Source organism: Thalassophryne amazonica, chromosome 9, assembly GCF_902500255.1.
Source record: "Thalassophryne amazonica chromosome 9, fThaAma1.1, whole genome shotgun sequence".
Lineage (NCBI taxonomy): Eukaryota > Metazoa > Chordata > Actinopteri > Batrachoidiformes > Batrachoididae > Thalassophryne > Thalassophryne amazonica.
In genome coordinates, this window is record NC_047111.1 from 79,621,643 (window position 1) to 79,645,851 (window position 24,209).

General features: G+C 42.9%; 1 protein-coding gene across 1 annotated transcript in view; it reads right to left on the minus strand.

Moving 5' to 3' along the window:
• The window catches only part of LOC117517478 (GDNF family receptor alpha-4-like), a 129,337-nt gene that overhangs the window by 12,180 nt on the left and 92,948 nt on the right, over positions 1-24,209 (minus strand). The window contains exons 5-6 of the mRNA XM_034178510.1: positions 13,228-13,337; positions 10,362-10,496 (exon numbers count right to left, since the gene is read on the minus strand). Coding sequence (XP_034034401.1) covers positions 10,362-10,496; positions 13,228-13,337 — 245 coding nt within the window. The remainder of the gene's footprint in view (positions 1-10,361; positions 10,497-13,227; positions 13,338-24,209) is intronic.

Below are 24,209 nucleotides of genomic sequence, written 5' to 3' on the forward strand. Positions count from 1 at the left end.
TGCTGGTAATCTCACTCACATAAAATCTTTACAAAATTGCCTTGCATCAGTGAGAAGTTGGATGTCTAGTAACTTCCTACTTTTAAACTCTGATAATTTCAATTTCAATTTATTTTCATTTATATAGCGCCAAATCACAACAGAGTTGCCTCAAGGCGCTTCACACAAGTAAGGTCTAACCTTACTAAACCCCAGAGCAGCAGTGGTAAGGAAAAACTCCCTCTGAGAAAGAAATCTCAAGGAGACCAGACTCAAAGGGGTGACCCTCTGCTTGGGCCATGCTACAGACATTAATTACAGAACAATTCACAAAACGAATATACAGGAAATGCTGTTGGTGCACAGGACAGGAGGGTCTCCAGCACAAACACCACACCCATCTCTGGATGGAGCTGCACCTTAAACAGAGAGACAAAACAGAATCAGGCATCAGAAAGCCAAGAAATACAGTATAGTTTGCCAGAATTAAACAACAAGAAAAACAGGAAATACAAAGGTGATCGCCGGCTACTAGCCCTAAGCTTCACTAAAAGACCCATAATTTAGGTAAAGTTGAGGCCGCGGCACACTCCATTTCCTAATAAAATGAATTAAAAGAGTAAAAAGCATAGAACTATACTATGCCGGTATGCATAGTATAGTAAGGGAAAATAAGTGCGTCTTAAGTCTGGACTTGAAAGTCTCCACAGAATCTGTTTTATTGATGCAGGGAGATCATTTCACAGAACATGGGCACAATAAGAGAAAACTCTATGACTTGCAGACTTCTTATACACCCTAGGGATACAAAGTAGTACTGCACCCTGCGAACGCAAAGCCTGGGCTGGTACGTAAGGTTTAATTAGGTCAGCTAGGTAGGGAGGTGCCAGTCCATGAACAATGTTATAGACGAGTAGCAGAACCTTAAAATCTGATCTCACTGGGACAGGAAGCCAGTGAAGGGATGCCAAAATGGGTGTAACGTGGTTGAACTTTCTGCTTCATGTCAAAATGTTCTCAGCATCAGCCATAGACAGGATCGGCCAAATCTTCGCTATATTTCGCAGGTAGAAGAAAGCAGTCCTCGCAATATTTCTAATGTGGAGGTCAAAGGACAATGTAGGATAAAAAATGACCCCAAGGTTCTTCACTTTGTCAGTGTGATGTATGACACACGAGCCTCGGCTAAGTGTTAACTGGTCAAATTGATGCCAATGTCTCACTGCACCAAGAACCATCATTTCAGTCTTATCAGAGTTTAAAAGTAGGAAGTTTCTAGACATCCAACTTCTCACTGATGCAAGGCAATCTTTGAAGGATTTTATGTGAATGAGATTACCAGCAGTTATCAGCATGTATAACTGAGTATCATCAGCATAGCAATGAAAGGTAATCCCAAAACGCTGCAATATGTGCCCAAGGGGTGTTATATAAAGGAAGAAAAGCAGGGGGCCTAAGACAGATCCCTGTGGAACCCCAAATTTCATGTCACTAAGGTTAGAGGTAGTGTTACTGTACAAAACACAGTGAGAACGACTGGTCAAGTTTGACATCAACCATACAAGGGCACTCCCAGTAATCCCAAAATTATTTTCCAGCCTATCAAGTAGAATATGATGATCCACAGTATCAAATGCAGCACTGAGATCTAACAGCACCAGAACCGTAGTGGTGCCCAATTCCATTGCAAGCAGAAGACCATTCACCACTTTAGTGAAAGCCTTCTCTGTGGAATGATATTTTCTAAACCAGATTGAAGTGGCTCAAAGAGATTATTCTCAGTAAGATAGTCCACGACCTGCCGTGACACCACCTTTTCCAGAATTTTAGAGCAAAATGATAGATTTGATATTGACCGATACTTTTCAATACACTAGGGTCAAGATTAGGTTTCTTAAGTAATGGTTTAATCACTGCAGATTTGAAACACTTAGGAACAGATCCAGAAGTTAAAGAAAGATAAATCATTTCCAGCACAGTCAGCCCAAGAGTGGGCCACAGGTTTGTTGGTATAGGATCAAATAAACAGGTTGTGCTTTTTGTTGATGTTATGAGTTTCGTCAGCATGCCTAGAGAGATACTCTCAAATTCTGTAAATCTGGGTAATACCTCATTAATGGCGCCCACCTCAATAGCAGGGTGTAGTGGCTGGGTTAAGGCATGCTGGGATATGTTTAACCTAATGTCCACACAAGATGGAATACTTCTAATTTTGAACTACGCCATTTCCGTTCTAGACCTATAGCCTTATGCTTGAGGTCACGCATAAGGCTGACGTTAAACCAAGGTGACTGTGTTTTGGGGGAGCGTGGTTTTAACACAGGTGACGCAATCATGTCGAGTGTAGTTTTGAACACTGAGTTTAAACTATCCACAAGACTGTCTACTGATTGGATATTTTCCAAATGTGAAGGGAAGCCATCAGGCAGTCTAGCTTCGAGTTCAGTCTTTGTTGAGGAGTTGATGCATCACCATAGTGATATATATGGTTGTTGTTGCACTAAACACAGCAGCGAAACTGTAAACTTAATACAACTCCAATTGCAATGAAGTTGGGACGTTGTGTAAAATGTAAATAAAAACAGAATACAATGCTTTGCAAATCCTCTTCAACCTATATTCAATTGAATACACCACAAAGACAAGATGTTTAATGTTAAAACTGATAGAGTTTGTTGTTTTTGTGCAAATATTTACTCATTTTGAATTGGATGCCTGCAACACGTTTCAAAAAAGTTGGGACGGGGCAACAAAAGACTGGGAAAGTTGATGAATGCTCAAAAACACCAAATTGGAAACAGGTGAGTGTCATGATTGGGTATAAAAGGAGCATCCCCAAAAGGCTCAGCTGTTCACAAGCAAAGACGGGGTGAGGATCACCACTTTGTGAACAACTGCGTGAAAAAATGATCCAACAGTTTAAGAACAATGTTTCTCAATGTTCAATTGCAAGGAATTTAGGGATTCCATCATCTACAGTCTATACTATAATCAGAAGATTCAGAGAATCTGGAGATGTTTCTACACATAAGTGACAAGGCCAAAAACCAACATTGAATGCCCATGACCTTCGATCCCTCAGGCGGCACTACATTAAAATCCAAGATCATTGTGTAAAGGATCTTACCGCATGGGCTCAGGAACACTTCAGAAAACCATTGCCAGTTAACACAGTTCATCACTACAACATCAAGAAACTCTGCCGCCTTCTCTGGGCCCAAGCTCATTTGAAATGAACAGACCCAAAGTGGAAAAGTGTGCTGTGGTCTGATGAGTCCACATTTCAAATTGTTTTTGGAAATCATGGACGTTGTGTCCTCCAGACAAAAGAGGAAAAAGACCATCCAGACTGTTACCAGCGCAAAGTTCAAAAGCCAGCATCTGTGATGGTATGGGGGTCTGTTAGTGCACACGGCATGTGCAACTTACACAGATGTGTAAGTTGCACATGGCACCATCAATGCAATGGCACCATCAATGCTGAAAGGTACATCCAGGTTTTGGAGAAACACATGCTGCCATCCAAGTACCGTCTTTTTCAGGGACGTCGCAGTTTATTTCAGCAAGACAATGACAAGCCACATTCTGCACGTGTTACAACAACGTGGCTTCGTAGTAAAAGAGTGCGGGTACTAGACTGGCCTGCAGTCCAGACCTGTCGCCCATTGAAAATGTGTGGCGCATTGTGAAGCTCAAAATATGACAACAGAGACCCCGGACTGTTGAACAACTGAAGTCGTACATCAAGCAAGAATGGGAAAGAATTCCACCTACAAAGCTTCAACAATTAGTGTCCTCAGTTCCTAAATGCTTATTGAGTGTTGTTAGAAGGAAAGGTGATGTAACACAGTGGTAAACATACAACTGTCCCAACTTTTTTGAAACGTGTTGCAGGCATCCATTTCAAAATGAGCAAATATTTCCACAAAAACAATAAAGTTTATCAGTTTGAACATTAAATATCTTGTCTTTGTGGTGTATTCAGTTGAATATAGGTTGAAGAGGATTTGCAAATCATTGGATTCTGTTTTTATTTACATTTTACACAACATCCCAACTTCATTGGAATTGGGGTTGTAAGTGAGTGATCAGAGACCACTGATGTCAATATTCATGACAGCAGTACCATGTCCAAGAACCAAATCCAGGGTATTTCCACTCATGTGCGTCGAGTCCCGAATGCATTGCTGAAATCCTAATGCATCCACAATTTCCATAAATGATTTGCAGGGGGGATCAGAAGGCTTATTTATATGAATGTTAACGTCACCAATGATCAGAATGTTATCTGCACTAGTTGACCAGTTATAGATGAATGCACCAAATTCATCTAAGAATACAGAATATGGGCCAGGAAGATTTATACAGTGACAAAGTAATACGGCAGATTTTTATTCTTCTGACCGCGGCAATGCGTAATATCCTGAGCAGAGCAGAGAATCAGATGCTCAAACGAGTTATATTTGTGACCCCCAACAGCTAATAAGCTAAACCTAAATTTATAAATGAGAGCAACATCCCCACCTTGCTTCGCATCATGAGGGACGTAACTAAATGTATATGCTGGTGGGGAGGCCTCATTTAAGGGGAGGACAGCTGCAGGTTTAAGCCAGGTTTCACATAACCCAATCTAAGTGATGATCAATAATTAGATCATTAATCAATAATTATTTTGAGGATAGTGATCTTATGTTCACGAGACCCACACTAAGGACCTCAGTGGGGGCTTGACAGCTGAATTGTTTGGGTTTAGGGGTGGTTCCAGAGTAGCATATATAAGATGCCTAGAAGTAGGTTTATGTTTGAGACATTCCACGCGCGTTGTAGGTAGCAGACACAAAATCTTTGATATTGCTGGAACAACCATTGGGCCATCCTCAATTTCATCATCATCCAGTGTAGTAATGGGTATTAAGTTTGCAAAGCATATCCCTCTATGATTTTATGGACACGTCTACGGAAGCAGGCCACAGTCTCAACTTCTTTCCCTGGCAGATAAACTGCACTATCACCATAGTGGATTTTCTGCACAAATTTCCCCACTAAGCTAATGGATTCCACACCCACATTTGTCATAAGCCTTGCAGGGTCTCTAATCATCTGCTCCATGGCCTGCTGTAAATTCCTAATGTTACCCTCCCTGTTGAGCTCTATCTATGTTCGCAGACAAGATGGCGGCACCTTCCCCAGTAGGGTGAAGGCCGTCTGGCATCAGCAAGCCATGGTGGCCCCAGAACGAAGGCCAGTTATCAATAAGGCTAAAGCCTTGCTGTCTACAAAAATGTACCAGCCATCTATTTAACAATGTCAGCCTGCTAAACGCCTCATTAGTGCCCCAGGAGGTGAGGGGACCAGAGACTATTAATCAATGCCGACACATCTTTCTGGCAACGTCACAAGTCCTCTCTATGTCCATTTTTTGTGACCTCTGAGTGCCTCATCCTGACATCATTAGTGCCGATGTGAATAACTATGTCTCATGTCATTTTCCTTAGTCTGTCTTCCCTTCTGCAGCATCAGTACCCTAAGATGGGATGCAATGTCGGGAATACATTTAACCATTTAAATGACTCTTCTGGGTCTCTTCTGTAACCTAACTTTGTGGGTGATAGAATCCACCAGGGTTCTAGCTAGCGCAAACTTGCATTACGGCCCGTTACGCTATCATTTTGGACCGTTACGCTTATTTTGGACTGTTACGATTTTCAATAGAGCATCTGTAATCAACTGTTTCTGCAGCGCGACTCCAGTTTGAAGTGTGAATCGAAGCAATGCTTCAATTCAATGGCTCGTTGCTCTTTGATTCGCTGCTCTTCAGAAGCGGTAAGTCCGCTTCTTAACCCCTCTCAAAGCCATTAAAATATGACGAGTCACGTTTGTGTGGATTAAAGTCACTAACTGGGACTCATGTCTTGTTGCAGTCGAGAAACGAGAATCGTCCTCCGTTCCGTTGTCACAGCTTCAAACACTGTGCGTCTCTCTGCCGAGACGGAGTCCGCTCGGAATTAATAACTTCAAAATGAATCGCCGCTTTAAATAAAATGACACCGCTTACAAACATTGCAATACAGACAATAAACTACAATTGACTAAAACGTTTTTTCCTCCCAAAATGAGACGTCCTGCATTCTTTATAAACCTGACCTGCAGCGCACCTGCAAGACCTCAGCTTAGATATGGAAAGACATTCATGCCAATAATAATGTCTGAAAGGAAATGCTTTTGACAAAAACTAACAGATTTTATTTTTGTTTATGTCCAGAGATCAAGGATCCACCATGTAGAGTTTATTATGTCCAGAGTTTAAGGATCCAGTAACCAATTTCATATTTATTTACTTTAAGGTGCCTCACACAGAACAGTTCAACATAAAAAAAAATTAAAATAAATAAATACAAATTTTTAAAAAATTCAAATGCCTAATTAAAAACAGAAGTAAAAGAATAAAACATAAAATAAAAACTACTCATAAGAAAGAGAATAAAAACAGGTTTTAAGTCTTGACTTAAAAATGTCCACGGACTCCGACTGCCTCACTGAGGGCCATGTACTGGCTAACCACTCAACAAACTTCCCCAGCCTTCTGGACATGATGAAGGGACTCGGGCTGTCGTACCTGGCTTTTCTCCTTTGGGTACCCCTAGAATGGCCAATTTTTAGCTTGAATTTTCAAAAGCTTCCTCCCTTCTGCACCAGACAGGAGTGGAAGTCACTTGTGGGCTCAGAGAATTCACATCAGGCAAATCCAAGGGGGAGAGCTGATTCACCGTCCGCAGTGGCAAGTGTGATCGGGGTACTACAACCAGGCAACAAGCCCTATGGGGCTTGTTCCGCCTATAGTCACAGTCCAAAAGCCGTCCTCCACAGCCGGCATTTCAAGGCTGACGCTAATAGGTACGATAGCCGGCCCACCACTACCCTCATCTGGAGTGCCCGTAACATCTAACTCCACTGAGCTAAGAAGCTGTTCTAACTTACGGACACAGTTCTCTAAGAGAGCCACCCTATCTTCCAACATCACGCAGAATTTATGGAGGGTGTGAAGTAGTGTACTTTGTGCACTAGGAAATTCAAGAGTATAGCCAAGCAAGCACGAGCTAACCAATAATGAATAAGCTAACCAATCATAAGGCTCACACAGGATTCACACAGCTGTAAATAAATTAATTAAAATTTACAGTAGTTACACTGAAAAAGTAGCAGAAGTATTAGACTTGTTGGGACAGTAAAAAAAAAGAAAAAAAAAAAGACGAATTTAATGACCAAGAACCTCATCACATCGGCATCAATTTGACAAGCTGGTGCTTAGCTTGGGTTTGTGTGTTATACATCATAAGACAAAGTGAGGAATCTTGGGGTAATTTTTGATCCTATGTTGTCTTTTGACCTCCACATTAGAGATATTACAAGGACTGCATTCTTCCATTCGTGAAATAAAGCAACGATTCGTCCCATCTTGTCTATGGCTGATGCTGAGACTTTGATACATGCATTTGTTTCTTCAAGATTAGACTATTGCAATGCTCCTTTTTTTCTGGTTTGCTGCAGTCCAACATTAGGGGTCTTCAACTAGTTCAAAATGCTGCTGCCATACTTTTGACTCAAGGCAGAAAATTTGACCATATTACGCCCATTTTGGCATCCCTTCACTGGCTTCCTGTCACTGCAAGATTGGATTTTAAGGTTCTGTTATTGGCTTTTAAAATTGTTCATGGACTTGCACCTCTCTATCTAGCTGACCTGGTCAAGCCCTACGTACCAGCTCAGGCCCTGCGCTCACAGGGTGCAAGAGTTTTGTGTGTTCCAAGAGTGAATAAAAAAATCTGCCAGTCACAGAGCTTTCTCCTACCATGCCCCAACTCTGTGGAATGATCTCCCAGCACATATACGGCAGTCGGATAATGTGGAGACTTTTAAATCGAGACTGAAAACCTATTTGTTTTCCTTGTTTTATCAGTAGTTTTAATGTGTTATTATGTTTAGTCTTTTTAACTTTTTATTCAGGTTTTTTTTTCTGTTTTTTTGTATTGTATTGTGTAAAGCACCTTGAGGCGATCTCATCACGAGTTGATGCTATAGAATTGATTCAATTTGAATTTTACAGTTACTTTATACAGTTACTTCATTAGCAGCTTTATGCACTTACTTTATTAAAAGCTTCAGACAAGTTGCAACTAATAAGTAATGTAACTAATAAGGCAACTAGTAATCTAACTTGGTAGTCTTAAGATTGAGTAATCAGCAAAGTAATTAATAGTTACTTTTTTGAGTACTTAATCTTAAAAATAACCGAGTTAGACTATGAGTTACTTTATTAGTTACATTCAGCAGCTGCCAACAAGTTGTCCGCAGCTGCTAATGAAGTAACTGTAAAATATAACTATATGAAGTAACTAATAAATGAACTTTTCAACGTTACTTTGTCAACACTGGTTGCCAAAGACTTTACCCCAGCGCCCTTTGGTGGCCATTTATAGCCGATGAAAACATCACTGAACTCATTTCAAACATGTAATTTGGTCACTTTTCAAAGGGGTGAATTTAATGTACAATGGATCATTTCAGGTCAGCTTGGTGTATCAATATCATCGCTCCAGGAAATGATAGCTATCCTTAGCTAGATATAGGCTGTTAGAAGCAAGTTAGAGACAAAACCAAAGCAGCTGGTTTCAATAGACAAGCAATACAGCCATGCGTGTTTCCAGCGGGCGGGAAGTTGCAGACATACGAATTCTCACCTTTGGATTCGTCACTTCGACAGAAGTGATGTGTACTTGCGCAATCCCATAAAAAGTTATGGCTGAATTATTTCCTCAATAACAATGGATAACCTGGACCAAACATGAGCAAGCTATTGATAGCTGCTAAAGGTGTTAATACCCCTAGTAAGTCCCTTCGGCTGCTCCCTTGTTTGCCCTTGGGGTCGCAACAGCAAATCTGAGGTAGATCTGCATGTTGAATTGCTACAAGTTTTATGCCAGATGCCCTTCCTGACGCAACTCCACATTACATGGAGAAATGTGGCAGAGGTGAGGTTTGAACCGGGAGCCTTTCGTACTGAAACCAAGTGCACTAACCACTTGGCCATACCAGTAATATCCTAAATTAAATAGCGCAAACATTTCACTTGATGGAAATACTGCAGCAAAAACTTCTTTGATGTTTCACTAGGACAAATACCTGCACAACAAGCTACATTATTACAGATATTTGTAATAAACTACTCAGAAAGGGCAGACATGGTCATCTACAACAGCTCGCAGCCACAGCTGGTGGTCTCTGGTAGCAGGGCTCTGGACTCAGCTCAGTGGCACATGTTACTTGTCACTCAAAGTGACCATGCCCCTGATTATTCATAACTTTAGGACTTAAATTACATTAAACTGATGAGTTGTAAAAAAATAAAATAAAAACTCACCACCTGTACAGCTGTAATAGAGAAACTAGCTACAGGGATCAAAACCTCTAAATTTGGACATGAGAATGTGCTTGCTTTGGGAGCCAGCCTCAAGTGGCCTCAAGGATCTACACCTTTATCTTCTTCTGAGTAGGCTTCCATATAAATGGCCAGAGGTTGGGGCTTGTTTATGACACCCATTCTCACTGTTTTAAGGCAACCTTCTGCATGTTAACGGACACAAGAGGAGTTCAAGCATCATTCCACAGACGCCCACTCGACAGATGTGACTGGAGATGGTTTTTAGTTGTGAGAAGTTTCACTGAGGGTGAATTGTGCTCACAAAGTCAATATCCTGTGATACATTCCAATGATCTCCCCTTGAAGTCATCAGAATAGAATTATTTTCATGCTGCTGTTGTGTGAAGTTGAACTGACATCCCCCAAATGGTTTAGGAAGAGTTGAGAGGTCAATATCATGAGACGCATCAATTAAATTCAAAATTACAAAAATCTCTCCTGGAAGACATCAGAGCAGAATCATTTTCCACCAGATAGTGACAAACACCCCCTGCACCCACTTCCCCCACCCCCCGATGTTTTGTTTTTGGTGTGGCTAATGATAAATGGACAGCATTTCCAGAGTACTCCATCCATTGGTGACACTTCACATTCACCCACTGACATAAACACAGATGTCAGTGCTGCTATGCACTACACAATGCACCGAGTGCACCGTGAGGACTAACCTTGGGCAAGGGCACATTAGTGATGGTAATGAGAGTAAAACAAGAGCTGTTCGCCTTCCACAGCCACATTTTGCAGTCTGGCTGGGGGATTGAATCTGGGACAGTCTAGTCATAAACCTGCCTCACTTAGGTACCTTGTCTAAAAGCTGCATGCCATTTAAGAATATTGAAATTTCATCATGAACTTTCTCAATGCAGATGCAAAAATATACATCTATTTATTCTGCACAACTCACGTAGACAAATATTATTGCTGAACATGTGCAGGATGCGCTGACACCCCTGCCATTCGTTTCCACTGCCTTCACATGTGCACCACTGGGATACCTCTGTGCTGCTGTTGCTCACGTAGTTGGGAGTCATGATGGTGCCTGGTTACAGAAAGCAAGAAAATAAAGAACCCACAGTGAGACAACAGGTGCAACTTTAAGAACATTGCAAACATTGTTTCCCTTCAGCAGAGGATTTTTATTTTTAGCACAGACTTTTGGGGATGAAACAGTCTTCTACCAATATCCCGTAAAAATCCTTTGGTCATCTCTATGTCCTAATTTTAGCTCCACTGAAAATATCTGTACTGTCCTTAAAAGTCAGGTCGATGAGAGGAAACCAACAAATGTAAGGGAACTTGACCAAAAACAGTGGTCAAATATCCAACCAGAATTGTGCCATCAGCTTGTTGATGACTATCCCAAGTGTCAACAGAAAATAAAACTTGCCAAATATTTGTTGTGCTGTATGTAGGTTTTTGACCCCGTATGTATAATTTTACCCTGATCAAAGAAATCATTGAAATCCCAGTATTGCCAAGACATTCAAGTCCATATAGGGTGTGTGTAAACTTCTAACAACACATGCACATGGTGTATTGCCACATAAGTAGCCATTTCTCTCCAGTCATCATTTATCTCAGTGACAGATATCTGAAGTGTGGCCCAAATTAGGTATGAGAATATTCAGCTGTGCTTTTGTTTTTTACAATTCACATGTTCACAATGCCTCTGGGATTTGCTCCAGCCCAACCATGACCTTTAACTGACATAGGCAGGTTTGAAAAATGGATGGATGGATATATGCACAACTAAATGGCCTGTTGTGCCGCATACAACCATTGACTGGATGGGTTAGTCCAGATGACTGGATCCCTTGAATGGAATATTGATTTTATCTGACGTTACACTGCCCCACTTACAAAGTGTTAAAGATTATTGATTTTTTTGTGGTTAAAAAAAAAAATCGGCCCCCTATACATTATATTATGTCATAACATATGTCATCATGATGTTTTTACAATCTCAGAGGGTTACAGAGCTCAAGTGTGAAGTTATATATTAAGGACAACTCTCAAAATGATATCTTTTCAAAAATGCCAGTTTTGTGTTTTAAATACCAGTCTGAATGCAATGCCTGGACTTGTGTGTGTGTGTGTGTGTATATATATATATATATATATATATATATATATATATATATATATATACTGGACGCCTCGCTGGAGAGGTGTTCCGGGCACGTCCCATTGGGAGGAGGCCCCGGGGAAGACCCAGGACACGCTGGAAGGATTACATCTCTCGGCTGGCTTGGGAACGCCTTGGGGTTCCCATGGAGGAGCTGGGGGAGGTGTGTGTGGATCGGGAGGTCTGGGCGGCTTTGCTTGAGCTGCTGCCCCCGCGACCTGACTCTGGATAAAGCGGAAGAAAATGGATGGATGGATGGATATATATATATATATATATATATATATATATATATATATATATATATATATATATATATATATATATATATATTATGAATCAAATCCAAATAAAACAGGTGCTGTACCAAATCCTGAAATAGCTGCATACATGAAAATACAAATACAGGTAAATACGAGGCTTATTGAATATTATTTACAAATAATAAAAGAAAAGAAATACAGGAATCAATGATAGAGATTTCTAATTAAGTTTAAACTCATTTCTCTAGTGAGTAATGTTTGGTTTTGTTTTGGAAAAAAAACATTTGTGGATGTAATGTTTGCTTAGTACAATTATATTATTAATACCAAAATCATTACAATTCATATTCCAAGTCAGACTCAGACGCACTAGTGTCAGGAGGTGATTTTTAGGACTTTCTGTAATTTATTATGAAATAATGATGATCTGATGTGGAAATGATTGTTGTACAAAAGCTTCAGAGATCTGTCACTGAGACAGATGATGACTGGAGTTTTAACGCCGTTATCTCCGACTGACTTCCGCATCAGACAGGAGGGCTGTCAATCAAACCTTGCTCTTCAGAGATGACCAATCACAGCAAAGCCAGTGCAGACCTGGTTCCCTCCCCCACAGTGCCATAATCCAACCCCCATAGTGCCATAAGTTTCAAGAGAGTACCCCAACAAGTGGCCCTGAACTGAACCAGATACTGGCCTCTCTCTCCTTGCCTGTGATTGGTTGGCAGTCGAAACACTGATGTCAGTCTCACTTTGATGTGGTGTGAGCGCTGCTCTCCTATTGGTCATTTAGGAGTCAGAATTCCCACTCGTAAATGGAGGCCAGTATCTCGCCAAATTCAGGGCTGGTTGTCAGGCTGGTGAGAGGGCAGGAATGATCTGCACACGAGCAGAAATCAATTTTGAGCGGGCAGAGGGAGCACTGGTCCTCATGCACAGCATCTTTGTGCGCACCAGAGATAATTTGCGAGCGTGCAGTGAATATCTATATAAATATCTATATAAATATATTATATAAATTTGCAAAAATCTCAAAAAAAGTTGTTCACATTATCATTACGGGCTATTATGTGTAGAATTTTGAGGAAACATAAATTGAATCCATTTTGGAATAAGGCCGTAATACAAAAAAAATGTGTGAAAAGTGACGTCCCAGGACCTTAGCCCCGTTATTCTCAACCACCTTTGGTGGCGTCTCCCATCGGGACTTGGGGACTTCTTTCTAATCCGTATGCAGCACAGATGTCCCTGTACACATTTCCCGATACTTGGTTGTGCCTCTCAGTATATATATATATATTTTTTGGAGGGGGAATGTATTTTTCTTTCAAATTTCCTCTTTCAGCCTCTTCCAGCTTTTAATTTCACTGTCTACGGCTCACCTATGAGTCCAGCGTAAGCCTTCAGGCACATGGCTCTGCTTTCTCGCATGCAGCCAGAGGCAGACAGGAGGGATGGCTGGCAATTGTGCTGGAAATCAGCAAAGCGAGATCTGACACACGCACACGCACACACACACACACACACACACACACACACACACACACACACACACACATGCACAGACAGAAAATCAGCAGAGAAATGGGTTTTCATGTGTTAGCGCGGAAATAAATCGTGCATTTTACAGTGTTTTGCCAATTTCATTTTAGGAATCCAGTTTGAGAAAAAAAACACACACACAAATCTGATGTGTAACTGCACTGAAGACAAAATAGAAAAAAGATATCCATCCATTTGCTGTAACACCATACAATATTTGTTAAAAAACAAAGGCTGTACACTACCCAACATTTTACACCCAGTATCAATACTACATAGACTTATCAAAATTGACATTCATTTCTGGAAATTTAATTAGCTAAGCTTGATTAAGCCTGACAGCAATGCACATCAGGGCAGGCTGAAAAACATCTACTGTAGTTGTGAGTTGCACAATCCCTATTCCAGGTATTTGTGATGAAATGCTTCAAGGGAAACAGACACTGGCCTCCACATTGAGCGGGTAATGAGTTACGGACACAGTGCCAACCAGATTCATGCTGCCATCACTGCTAAAATGGCTATGTCCAGATGGGCTTCATAGAGCCTGTTCTAGGTCTCTATAGAAAATCTACAGGTAACATCATGTAGGGTTTGTCCAGTGTAGCTACAGTGTGGAAAATAAGTATTTAATACACTGTCAATTTTGCAAGTTTTCCCAAAAAGAATGAAGAGGAGAGGTATGTAATTTTTATCATAGGTACACTTCAACTGTGAGAGACAGAATCTAAAAAAAATCCAGAAAGTCACCTTGTATAATTTTTAAATATTTGCATTTTATTGCATGAAATAAGTATTTGATACAATAGAAAAACAGACCTTAATATTTGGTACAGAAACCTTTGTTTGCAATTGCAGAGGTCAGATGTTTCCTGTCATCCTTGACCAAGTTTGCACACTGCAGCAGGGATTTTGGTCCACTCCTCCACAGAGATCTTCTCCAGATCTTTCAGGTTTCAGGGCTGTTGCTGGGCAACACTGAGTTTAAGCTCCCTCCAGAGATTTTCTATTGAGTTCAGGTCTGCAGATTGGCTAGGCCACTCCAGGACCTTTAAATGCTTCTTACAGAGCCACTCCTTAGTTGCCCTGGCTGTGTGCAGTGTACGGTGCAGTCATACTATCTCCTTCACAGAAAAGCATCCCCAAAGTATGATGTTTCCACCCCCATGTTGCGCAATTGGGATGGTGTTTTTGGGGTTATACTCATCCTCCTTCTTCCTTCAAACACAGTGAGTGGAGCTGATACCAAAAAGCTCTATTTTGGTCTCATCTGACCACCTGACCTTCTCCCATGCCTCTTCTGGATCATCCAGATGGTCAATGGCTATCATCAAACGGGTCTGGACATGTGCTGTCTTGAGCAGGGGGACCTTGTGTGTCCTGCGGGATTTTAAACCATGACGATGTTGTGTGTTACGAATGTAATCTTTGCAACTGTGTTCCCAGCTCTCTTCAGGCCATTGACCAGGTCCTCCCATGTAGTTCTGGGCTTTCTCAGAATCATCCTTACCCCTCGAGGTGAGATCTTGCATGGAGCCTCAAACTGAGGAAGATTGACAATCATCTTGTATTTCTTCCATTTCCTAATAATTGCACCAACATTGCCTTCTCACCAAGCTGCTTGCCTGTTGTCCTGTAGTCCATCCCAGCCTTGTGCAGGTCTACAGTTTTGTCCCTGGTGTCCATAAAGAGCTCTTTTGTCTTGGCCAAAGAGGTTGGAGTGTGATTGATTGAGTGTGTGCACAGGTGTCTTGTATACAGGCAAGAAGTTCAAACAGGTGCAGTTAACGGGTAAAGGGTGTAGAATAGGAGGGCTAACAGGTCTGTGAGAGCCAGAATTCTTGCTGGCTGGTAGGTGATCAAATCCTTATTTCATGCAATAAAATGCAAATGAAGTATTTAAAAATTATACAACGTGATTTTCTGGATTTTTTTTATTCTGTCTCTCATAATTCAAGTGCACCTACGATAATAAATACAGACCTCTCTATTCTTTGTAGGTGGGAAAACTTGTAAAATCAACAGTGTATCAATATTTATTTTCCCCACTGTATGTATGTATACATACACACACACACACACACACATATATATATATATATATATATATATATACTGTATATGTATGTCTATGTCAGTAATTCGGCATTAAAGTTCTAGTAACAAATAAATGTCCACCTTTCTGTTCATTGTTCAGTGAATCTTAAACAAATGCATGTGACTTTTGTCTTTGCTAGTTTACCCAAGAGGCTTGTCACTTATTTTATGACAAATATTGCCTGATTTGGTTTAATTCTCGTTTGTTAAACTGCATGTTATGAATAAAATTATATATTTTTAATGGACTTGCAAGGCAAGATTCATAATACAATAACATGCTTTTGGAGGGCGGTATGCATTTTCAGAGTCCCTCCATCTATGCCCAGTCACCCAAAATGCCTGATATTTGCCCGAGTCAGACGAGGCAACTGGGCATGGACGGAGGGTCTCTGAAAATGCATACCACTTGACAACTGCATGTTATTTGCATTATTATCACTTACTGAGATACACAACACATGGAATCACATTAACAATATTTAATGTAATTTCAAAACGCACAACACCCAGCAAACGCGTACATAAAAAGTTGGCTCACTTTAACCTTTGTCGTGTCGGCTGGCGCGCGTTGCTCTCCAAATTCGCCAGTGCGTCCTCATCAAGCTGGCTGCTTTGGCTGCCGTTTATTGTCATACTATCCATGAGAAAATCATCAGGAATATCCATATTGGGACCAACACACACTTCTCGCCTTTTTATCTTTTCCTCTGCGGACAGTTTTTTTTCCTCTGCGGACAGTTCTTGGGCTGCGCGCACTATGATGTCATTTGTTTACGCACAGTGGGTGGGTATCGCCAGGTAGCGTCGACGTAAATCTACGATACCGGCCTAGCAACGCCTCGGTAAAGTGATAATAGTAACTCCCTTTGGCTGCTCCCTTGTTTGCACTCGGGGTCGCCACAGCAAATCCAAGGTGGATCTGCATGTTGAATTGGCACAGGTTTTATGCCGGATGCCCTTCCTGACGCAACTCCACTTCACGTGGAGAAATGTGGCAGGGGTGGGATTTGAACCGGGAACATTCTGCATTGAAACCAAGCGCACTAACCACTTGGCCACCAGTGATAATAATGTACAATATCAGCAGAAAATAAACGGACAGATGCTAACTTCTAAATGGATGGTTGTGGTAAGTTTAGCTGATCATGTCTTAAGACATTGTTGTACTGAATGCAAAGTAGGTTGTAGTGCTATTTCATTGTTATTTTGAATGTACTGTGTATTTTTGTAACTCGTGTTTGCTGCCCCATTCTGTTTCATATGTTCTTTCCAAAATGTTTTTCTTCAAAAAACTAAATTTCTTCTAAATGAAGCAAATGAAACAATCATCAAAGGTCAGTACAGCTCTCAGATGGTTCATTTCTAACAATGTGTTAATATGACTAGTTGTAAAAACCTGTGGTCTAAGTTAACTGTTTGACTAATACAAAACAGCAACATTCATAATTTCAACAGTACTGATCAAACATCATTTCTACTGTTCATTATCACAATTACAAAAATAACACCAAAACATCACCCTGACCAGCAAGTATCGATTTAACATAATAAAAGAAAATGATCCTTATAGAGCACAGAGTTCATCAAAACAGAAAATACCTTTGCATTTTAAACAACTGGAGAGACAGATGTAAATGGTTGTCACCTTGGAAACTGAAATAGTGCTTTTTAACAATATGATTTTTTTAACATCAGAATAACTGATAGATGAAAGAGAATCTCTGGATTTTTCAACCTGGCTTCTATTTTTAGATGTTTTCTGGGTTCATCTTGTCCTTCTGGACAAAAACAGAATGGGTCAAGCTAAAAACACTTAAAGTAAACAGATTTTTGTCTTCACTGAATCAGCAGAAAGGTCACTGAAAATGTATCATTCCTGTTGTAAGCAGAAGAATGAGCCCCCTCATCGGCAAAAGACTAGTAATGTCTCAGCAGAGTCTGGCACCACCAAATGGACTAGATGCTAAGGTAAGCAACTAACTGTATGATCATTTATGTTAAAAGGTCTCTTTACATTTACTGAGGTAAACATCTATGTACACGCTTTTCTCCACAGTGACCCTCCCCACGCTACCAGAAACTTCTAATAACATTTTTTGCCTCTTCAGTGGTGACTACAAGCAGTACTATACTCTGTGTTTTTAGGCTTGTCCCATACCATTACAATGGGTAGATCACAGACATCAAACCAATTCCAGAAGGAGCTAAGAGGGTACAGGTTTTCTTTGTATCCACCAACTCCACCAGGTGATTTCATTGATAAACTCATCCCATCTGCTCAAAGTGATGCTAATCAGTGAAATCACCTGGTGGAGTTAGTGGTTACAAAGAAAACCTGCACCCTTTTGGCCCTTTCTGGAATCGGTCTGACACCTATTGTTACGGTCGAGCTGATGGAAATGAAATAAGCTCCACAAAGCTGGGAGCTGGGATGCAAAGCAAAGTGACAATTTATTGGTTTGAAACCCTGGAAGCAGGAGACACAGACAGGACCAGAACAGGTGTGATGTCAAGTGACCGGAATCATGTGGCCGAGCATAGAGCTGACAGGGAACAGGAACACTAGGAGACAGAGAACACAAACAGGTCAGGAAGCTGAGTATACATAACAACTACATCTACTAACAATGTAGAGAGGCCAGGTACCACATAGCAAATACTGAGTTACTGGCGAAGGTGGAAGGGTTGAACCGGAGCTTATAAACTAGGGGTCACCAACCTTGTTCCTGGAGGGCACCTGCCCTGCATGTTTTCTAACTCTCCCTGTTCTACTCCCAGGCACTTAACTCTATCAGGTGTGTTCAGCCAGTCAACAGCTGGAAGACACCACTTGACTTGACTAGGTTGACGTGGAAAACATACAGGGCAGGGGCTCTCCAGGAACAGGGTTGGTGACTCCTGCTTTGTGACTTCATCATCAGTCAATCATAAATACTGACCTTTATGAGTTTTTGTTCAAATCCGTATCTCAGGGGTCACAACCCTGTTCCTGGAGAGCCCCTGCCCTGTATGTTTTCCACGTCAACCTACTCAAGTCACATCTGATTTTCTTTTTTAAAGTGGTGTCTTCCAGCTCTTGATTGGCTGAGCACACATGATAGTTAATTGCCTGGGAGTGGATCAGGGAGAGTTAGAAAAAATGCAGGGCAGTGCCCTCCAGGAATAGGGTTGGTGACCCCTGTTATAAACAGATGCAGGTGATTGGGGACATGTGCGGCAATGAGCTCCATGGTGTGGTGCCTGGAAAAAACAGGAAGGAAGGGGGAGCAGAGCAGAGCACACACCAACACACCACAACAGCAATACCCCCTCAGCGGGAGCCCCCCGGCAACCCACCCAGGCCTGATAGAAATGCCGCTAGAGGGAGACGTCCAAGATGAGGCCCCACGACATCCAAGAACATTCTGTAGGTCCATAACCCTCCCAGTCCATCAGATACTGAAAACCCAGTCGCCGGCGACAGACGTCCAAAATTCGCTGCACAGTCCAGGCAGGATGACCATCCACAAGCCGGGCAGGAGGACGGGCATTGGCCGGAGGGCACAGTGGGCTGGTGTGGACAGGGTTGGTATGGGAGGCATGGAACATAGGATGAATTTGAAGGGACTGGGGCAGACGGAGCCCGACTGCCGCAGGGATGAGCACCCGATCCACAACGATGAAGTAGGGGCCAGCTTGCAGGATTCTGACTTCAGTGGGATGTCCTTGGCCAAGAACCACAGCTTTTGGTCAGTACTGGGGGGCTGGGGTACAATACCAATCTGCATGGCATTGGGTCCCGTCCCTTTTACAGAGTAGGGCGGAACGGGCTGTCTTCCACACCCAGTGACAGCACCACAGGTGGGCCCGCATGGATGGTATGGCCACATCCTCTTCTTGAGCCAGGAATAATGGTGACTGGTAACCCTGGGGACACTCAAATGGAGAGCGTCCAGTCGCAGAGCTGACTTGTGAGTTGTGGGTGTACTCCAGGACAACGGATGGGAAGATGTGACGCACCGGAGGGTGGACTCAAGTTCTTGGTTAGCCCGTTCCACCTGACCATTGGTCTGCGGAATGAACCTGGACGAAAGACTGACTGAGGCTCTGTGGGCTGAGCAGAATGTCTTCCATGCCTGGGAGATGAACTGAGGTCTTCAGTGCCACCTTGGAGAATCTGTCCACAATGGTGAGGACTGTATTGTGACCACGAGAGGGAGGCAGTCCAGTAATGAAGTCCAGGCAGATGTGAGACCAGGGGGCATCTTGGTATTGGCAGGGGCTATAAGAGACTAGCTGGAGGTTGGTGAGATGACTTGCCCCTGGCGCAGATGGTGTATGCCTGAAGAAAGTTCCTCACATCTGCCTGGACCGTGGGCCACCAGATGTGATGATGAAGAAGATACATTGTCTGATGTATTCCGGGATGGCAGGTGAATCTTGAGTGGTGGCAGAATGGCAGGACCTTGAAGCAGGCTCATGGCAGAACAAACAGCCATTCAAGAGGACCTCCTCTGGAACCGGGTTGTTGGTGTTGAGCTTCTGAAGGACTGTCTCTATATCCCATGTTAGGACACCCACTATAAGGTCTGTGGGCAGGATCCGGTCTGGAGGGGTGGGTTGGTCTGTGGAACAGAACTGACAGGACAGTGCTTTGGGTTTGGTGTTCTTTGAACCTGGCCAGTAGGTGATGGTGAAGTTGAATTGTCCAAAGAAGAGCCACCACTTGGCCTGCATGGAGTTTAGGCATTTGACACACTGGATATAAGCAAGATTTTTGTGGTCAGTCCAAACAATGAAAGGAACTGCAGTAACTTCCAGCCAGTGTCTCCACCCCTCCAGTACCTCTTTGTCCACCAGGAGTTCCCGGTTGCCCACATCATAGTTCTGTTCTGTGAGAGTCAGATACTGGGAGAAGCTGGCAGAGGGATGGAGATGGTTGTCACCCTCCTGGATCAGGATGGCTCAGACCCTGATCTCAGAGGCATCAACCTCTACAACGAACTGGTGGTCCGGATCTGGCTGGGTTATAATGGGAGCCGAGGAGAAATGGAGTTTAAGTGTGTTAAATGCTTTTTTCACATCAACGGACCAAGTGAAGGAGTCAAGGGGACTTTGGGAGATGTGAGTTTGGTTAATGGGGCAATGACCTGACTGAAATTACAAATGAAACATCTGTAGAAGTTAGAAAAACCCAACTGCTGAATTTGTTTGACTGTAGGTAGGTGTGGGCCACTGGGTGACAACACTGACTTTACCTGTGGGTACCAATTACGGACCACGATAGCATTCAACCCCCGAAAATCAATGCACGGGTGCAGCGTCCCAACCTTCTTGCCGACAAAAAAGAAGCCTGCCCCCAGCAATGAGAATGAGGGCCAAATTAAACCAGTGGCCAGAGAGGCCTTAATGTATTGCTCCATTGATTTCCTCTCCGGACACGACAGATTACATAACTAACTAGAGGGGAGGGCCACACCCAGCAGTAAATCAATGGAGCAATCATACAGTCTGTGAGGTAGGAGTGTAAATGCCCACGCCTTGCTAAACACCTCCCCCAGGTCACGATAACAGTTAGGGACAGATGTGAGATCCAGAGATTTGCTCATGGACTCTCTGGCATATGAACTAGGGGGCACCAACTGCGGCAGGCCTCACACCTCTGGGGAATTGTGTCAGTCAACCAATCAAAATTCAGGTTATGGAGAGTGAGCCATGGATGCCCCAACACCAAAGGTGAGGTGGAGGAAAAACAAAGAACTATATAGTCTCCCGGTGATTACCTCACACCACTAAAGTGACTAGCTCTGTCTGATGTGTGATAATGGGAAATTGCATGCCATGAAGGCTGCAAAATGGGAAGAGGTGTGTGGAGTTTCACCACGGGGATGCACGCTTCTGTGACCACCCTGGTGTCCAAAAAAATTACCCTCTGCCCCTGTGTCAATAAGTGCCGGGACTGAAACGGACTGATGCTGAAACAAAATGGTGGCTGGGATTTGAGGGCATCCACAATGGCCACCCATGAATCTGATTGGGCTCACCCGTAGCCCGGGACTTACGGGCAAGCGTTGGCTTTTGGCTGAACCGGACAATCACTTAAAAATGACCCCTTGCACTACAATAAATACACTCCCCGGCAGAGATCCTACGCTGTCTTTCCTCTGGGGCTAATTTAATCCTGCCGAGCTGCATTAGTTCATTGGCAGGTGGTGTAGTTGTCCTGGGGAGCGTATCCCCGGGGAAGCCTGAGGCAGAAGTACCGGGACTGAGTCACGGCGGGATCTGAATGGAAGACCCACACTCGGCCCTTCGGCCTTTCTCCTGCTGTCTCTAACCTTCAGTTATCAATCCTGATGGCTAGGGAAATAAGTTTGTCCAATGATTCAGGTTCGTCACGGACCGCCAGTTCATCTTTTAATGATTCAAAGACTCCATTAATAAAACACACTTTGCAGTGCCGCGGGATTCCAGTCAGCCTCCGCCGCCAAGACCCAGAAGTCAACCGACTAATCCGCAACACAATTCTCTTGAAGAAGTGGCAATAAACACTTGGCCAAATGACCCCCGCATTGGATGGTCAAAGACCTATCTACACTGCTGAATGAAGGAAAGGTAAGTGTCTAGTATTGGTGAATTGGATCCCCAGAGGACTGTAGCCCAAGCTAGTGCATGCCCCCAGAGTACATTGACAATATATGCTATCTTGTTTTTATCAGTGGTGTATTGTGAAGGGCACTGAGGAAAAAACAGTGAGAAATGCATAAAAAATGAAGCACAGGTGTTTACTTTTCCAGAGAAGGGTTCAGGGTGACAGATAATGGGTTCATGAGATGCAGAAGCTTGTAACTGAACTGGTGGTGTGGGTGGGTGTGGGTGGAGACGGTGCAGAAGTGAGGGTGATCTGAGATAATTGATTAGTGAGGGTGGTGGTGCGTGAGTCTAGCTGTGATACCTGCTGAGACAAAGTCTGTTGCTGATTGGTGAGGGTCAGGAGCTGCTGTTGTTCTCCTACAAAAGTCCCCTGCGAGCTGAGGGCCAGATGTAGCGTGTCTGCTCCTGCTGGGTCCATGATGTGGCCAGTAACTCCTGTTACACTCGAGCCGATGGAACCGAAGTAGGACCCACAAAGCTGGGAGCTGGGATGCAATGCAAAGTGGCAATTTATTGGTTTGAATGATATTACAGAGTTTGAAAAGTGCAGGAGACCCCAGAAGCAGGAGACACAGACTGGACCACAGACTGATGGCAAGTGACTGGAACCAGGTGGCCGCCTATGGAGCTGACAGGGAACACAAATACTAGGAGACAGAGAACACAATCGGGTCAGGAAGCTGAGCATACACAACAAGAACTTCTACTAAGAATGTAGAGAGGCCAGGTAACGTAGCGAATACTGAGTTACTGGCGAAGGTGGAAGGGTTGAACCAGAGCTTATAAACAGATGCAGGTGATTGGAGACAGGTGCGGCAATCAGATCCATGTCACAGTGCCTGGAAAAAACAGGAAGGGAGGGGAGCAGAGCGGAGCACACACCTAGACAGCACAACACCTATGGTGTAGATGTTTAGCCCAAGACAGTGTTTGCCTTCTGAATTAGTACTGGCCTGATTAAAATTGCTTTGTCTTGAATGAAAAGATGAACCCAAAGAAATCTATAAATAGATCCCAGTTTGAAAAATTCTGGAGTTCAACTGACAATGAAAAAACTCGACTTGTATCCATTATACACTCATGAAGCAATTTTAATGAAACCTCTTCCACGAATCTTTACTTACAAAGAACACGTACAATAATGTGAAGCATAAACATGATACATATGCAGCCAAGCTAAAATTATCCTGACAGAAGCCAGCGTATATGACGCCTGCTTGTCGGCTTCTGGAGCTGTTGTTGGCCCTCAGAATTGTGACCGGCTTTTTGTCACTGCCATCTGCACTGTTGAAGAAGAAGGGCTCAAATCAAGCCAAATATAGATTCTGTCACTTTCGAGAGATGTAACACCAAAGGTTTGCCAGATTTTCTTTCTTTCTTTCTAATGTTTCAGTTTCTCTGGATATGGAGTTTATGTACAGAAGCTGAGGCACATTTGGTCAAATATAACAACTGCAGCTGCTTCTATGCAGTCGTAGTGCATGAAAATATTTCTGCATCCAGTCATGGTTTTGGATCCGTTTTATAGAGAGGAGGCAATGTTGGAGTTGCACAACAATGTATAAATAGTTCTTGGCAATATTTAAATAATAGAATTGACCAACTATAGAATCATATGGTTTTAATATATTATCAGTCTGAAAATTTTCATTTGTTAATTTTCTTCCACTTATCTGGGTCTGGGTCATGGGGGAGCAGACTAAACAGCTCAACCCACATATCCCTATTCTGGGCCAAGTCTTCTAATTCTTGCTGGAGGATCCTTAGACATTCCCAATGCAGATGGGAGATATCACCCCTCCATCCCTCCTCCTGGGTCTTACCTAGGGCCTCCTCCCAGTTGGACATGCCTGGAACATCTCCTTAGGAAGACAACAAGGTGGCATCCTTTCCAGATGCCTGAACCACCTCAGCTGGCCCCTACTGATGTGAAGGAACAGTAGGTCTACTCCAAGTCCCTCCCAGATACTCAAGCATCTCACCCTGTCCCCGAGTACCCCACAGAGGAACCTTGCTTACACAATCTTGTTTTTTTCAATCACAGCTCAAAGCTCATGAGCATGGGTGAGCAACGAAGCATAAATCAAGA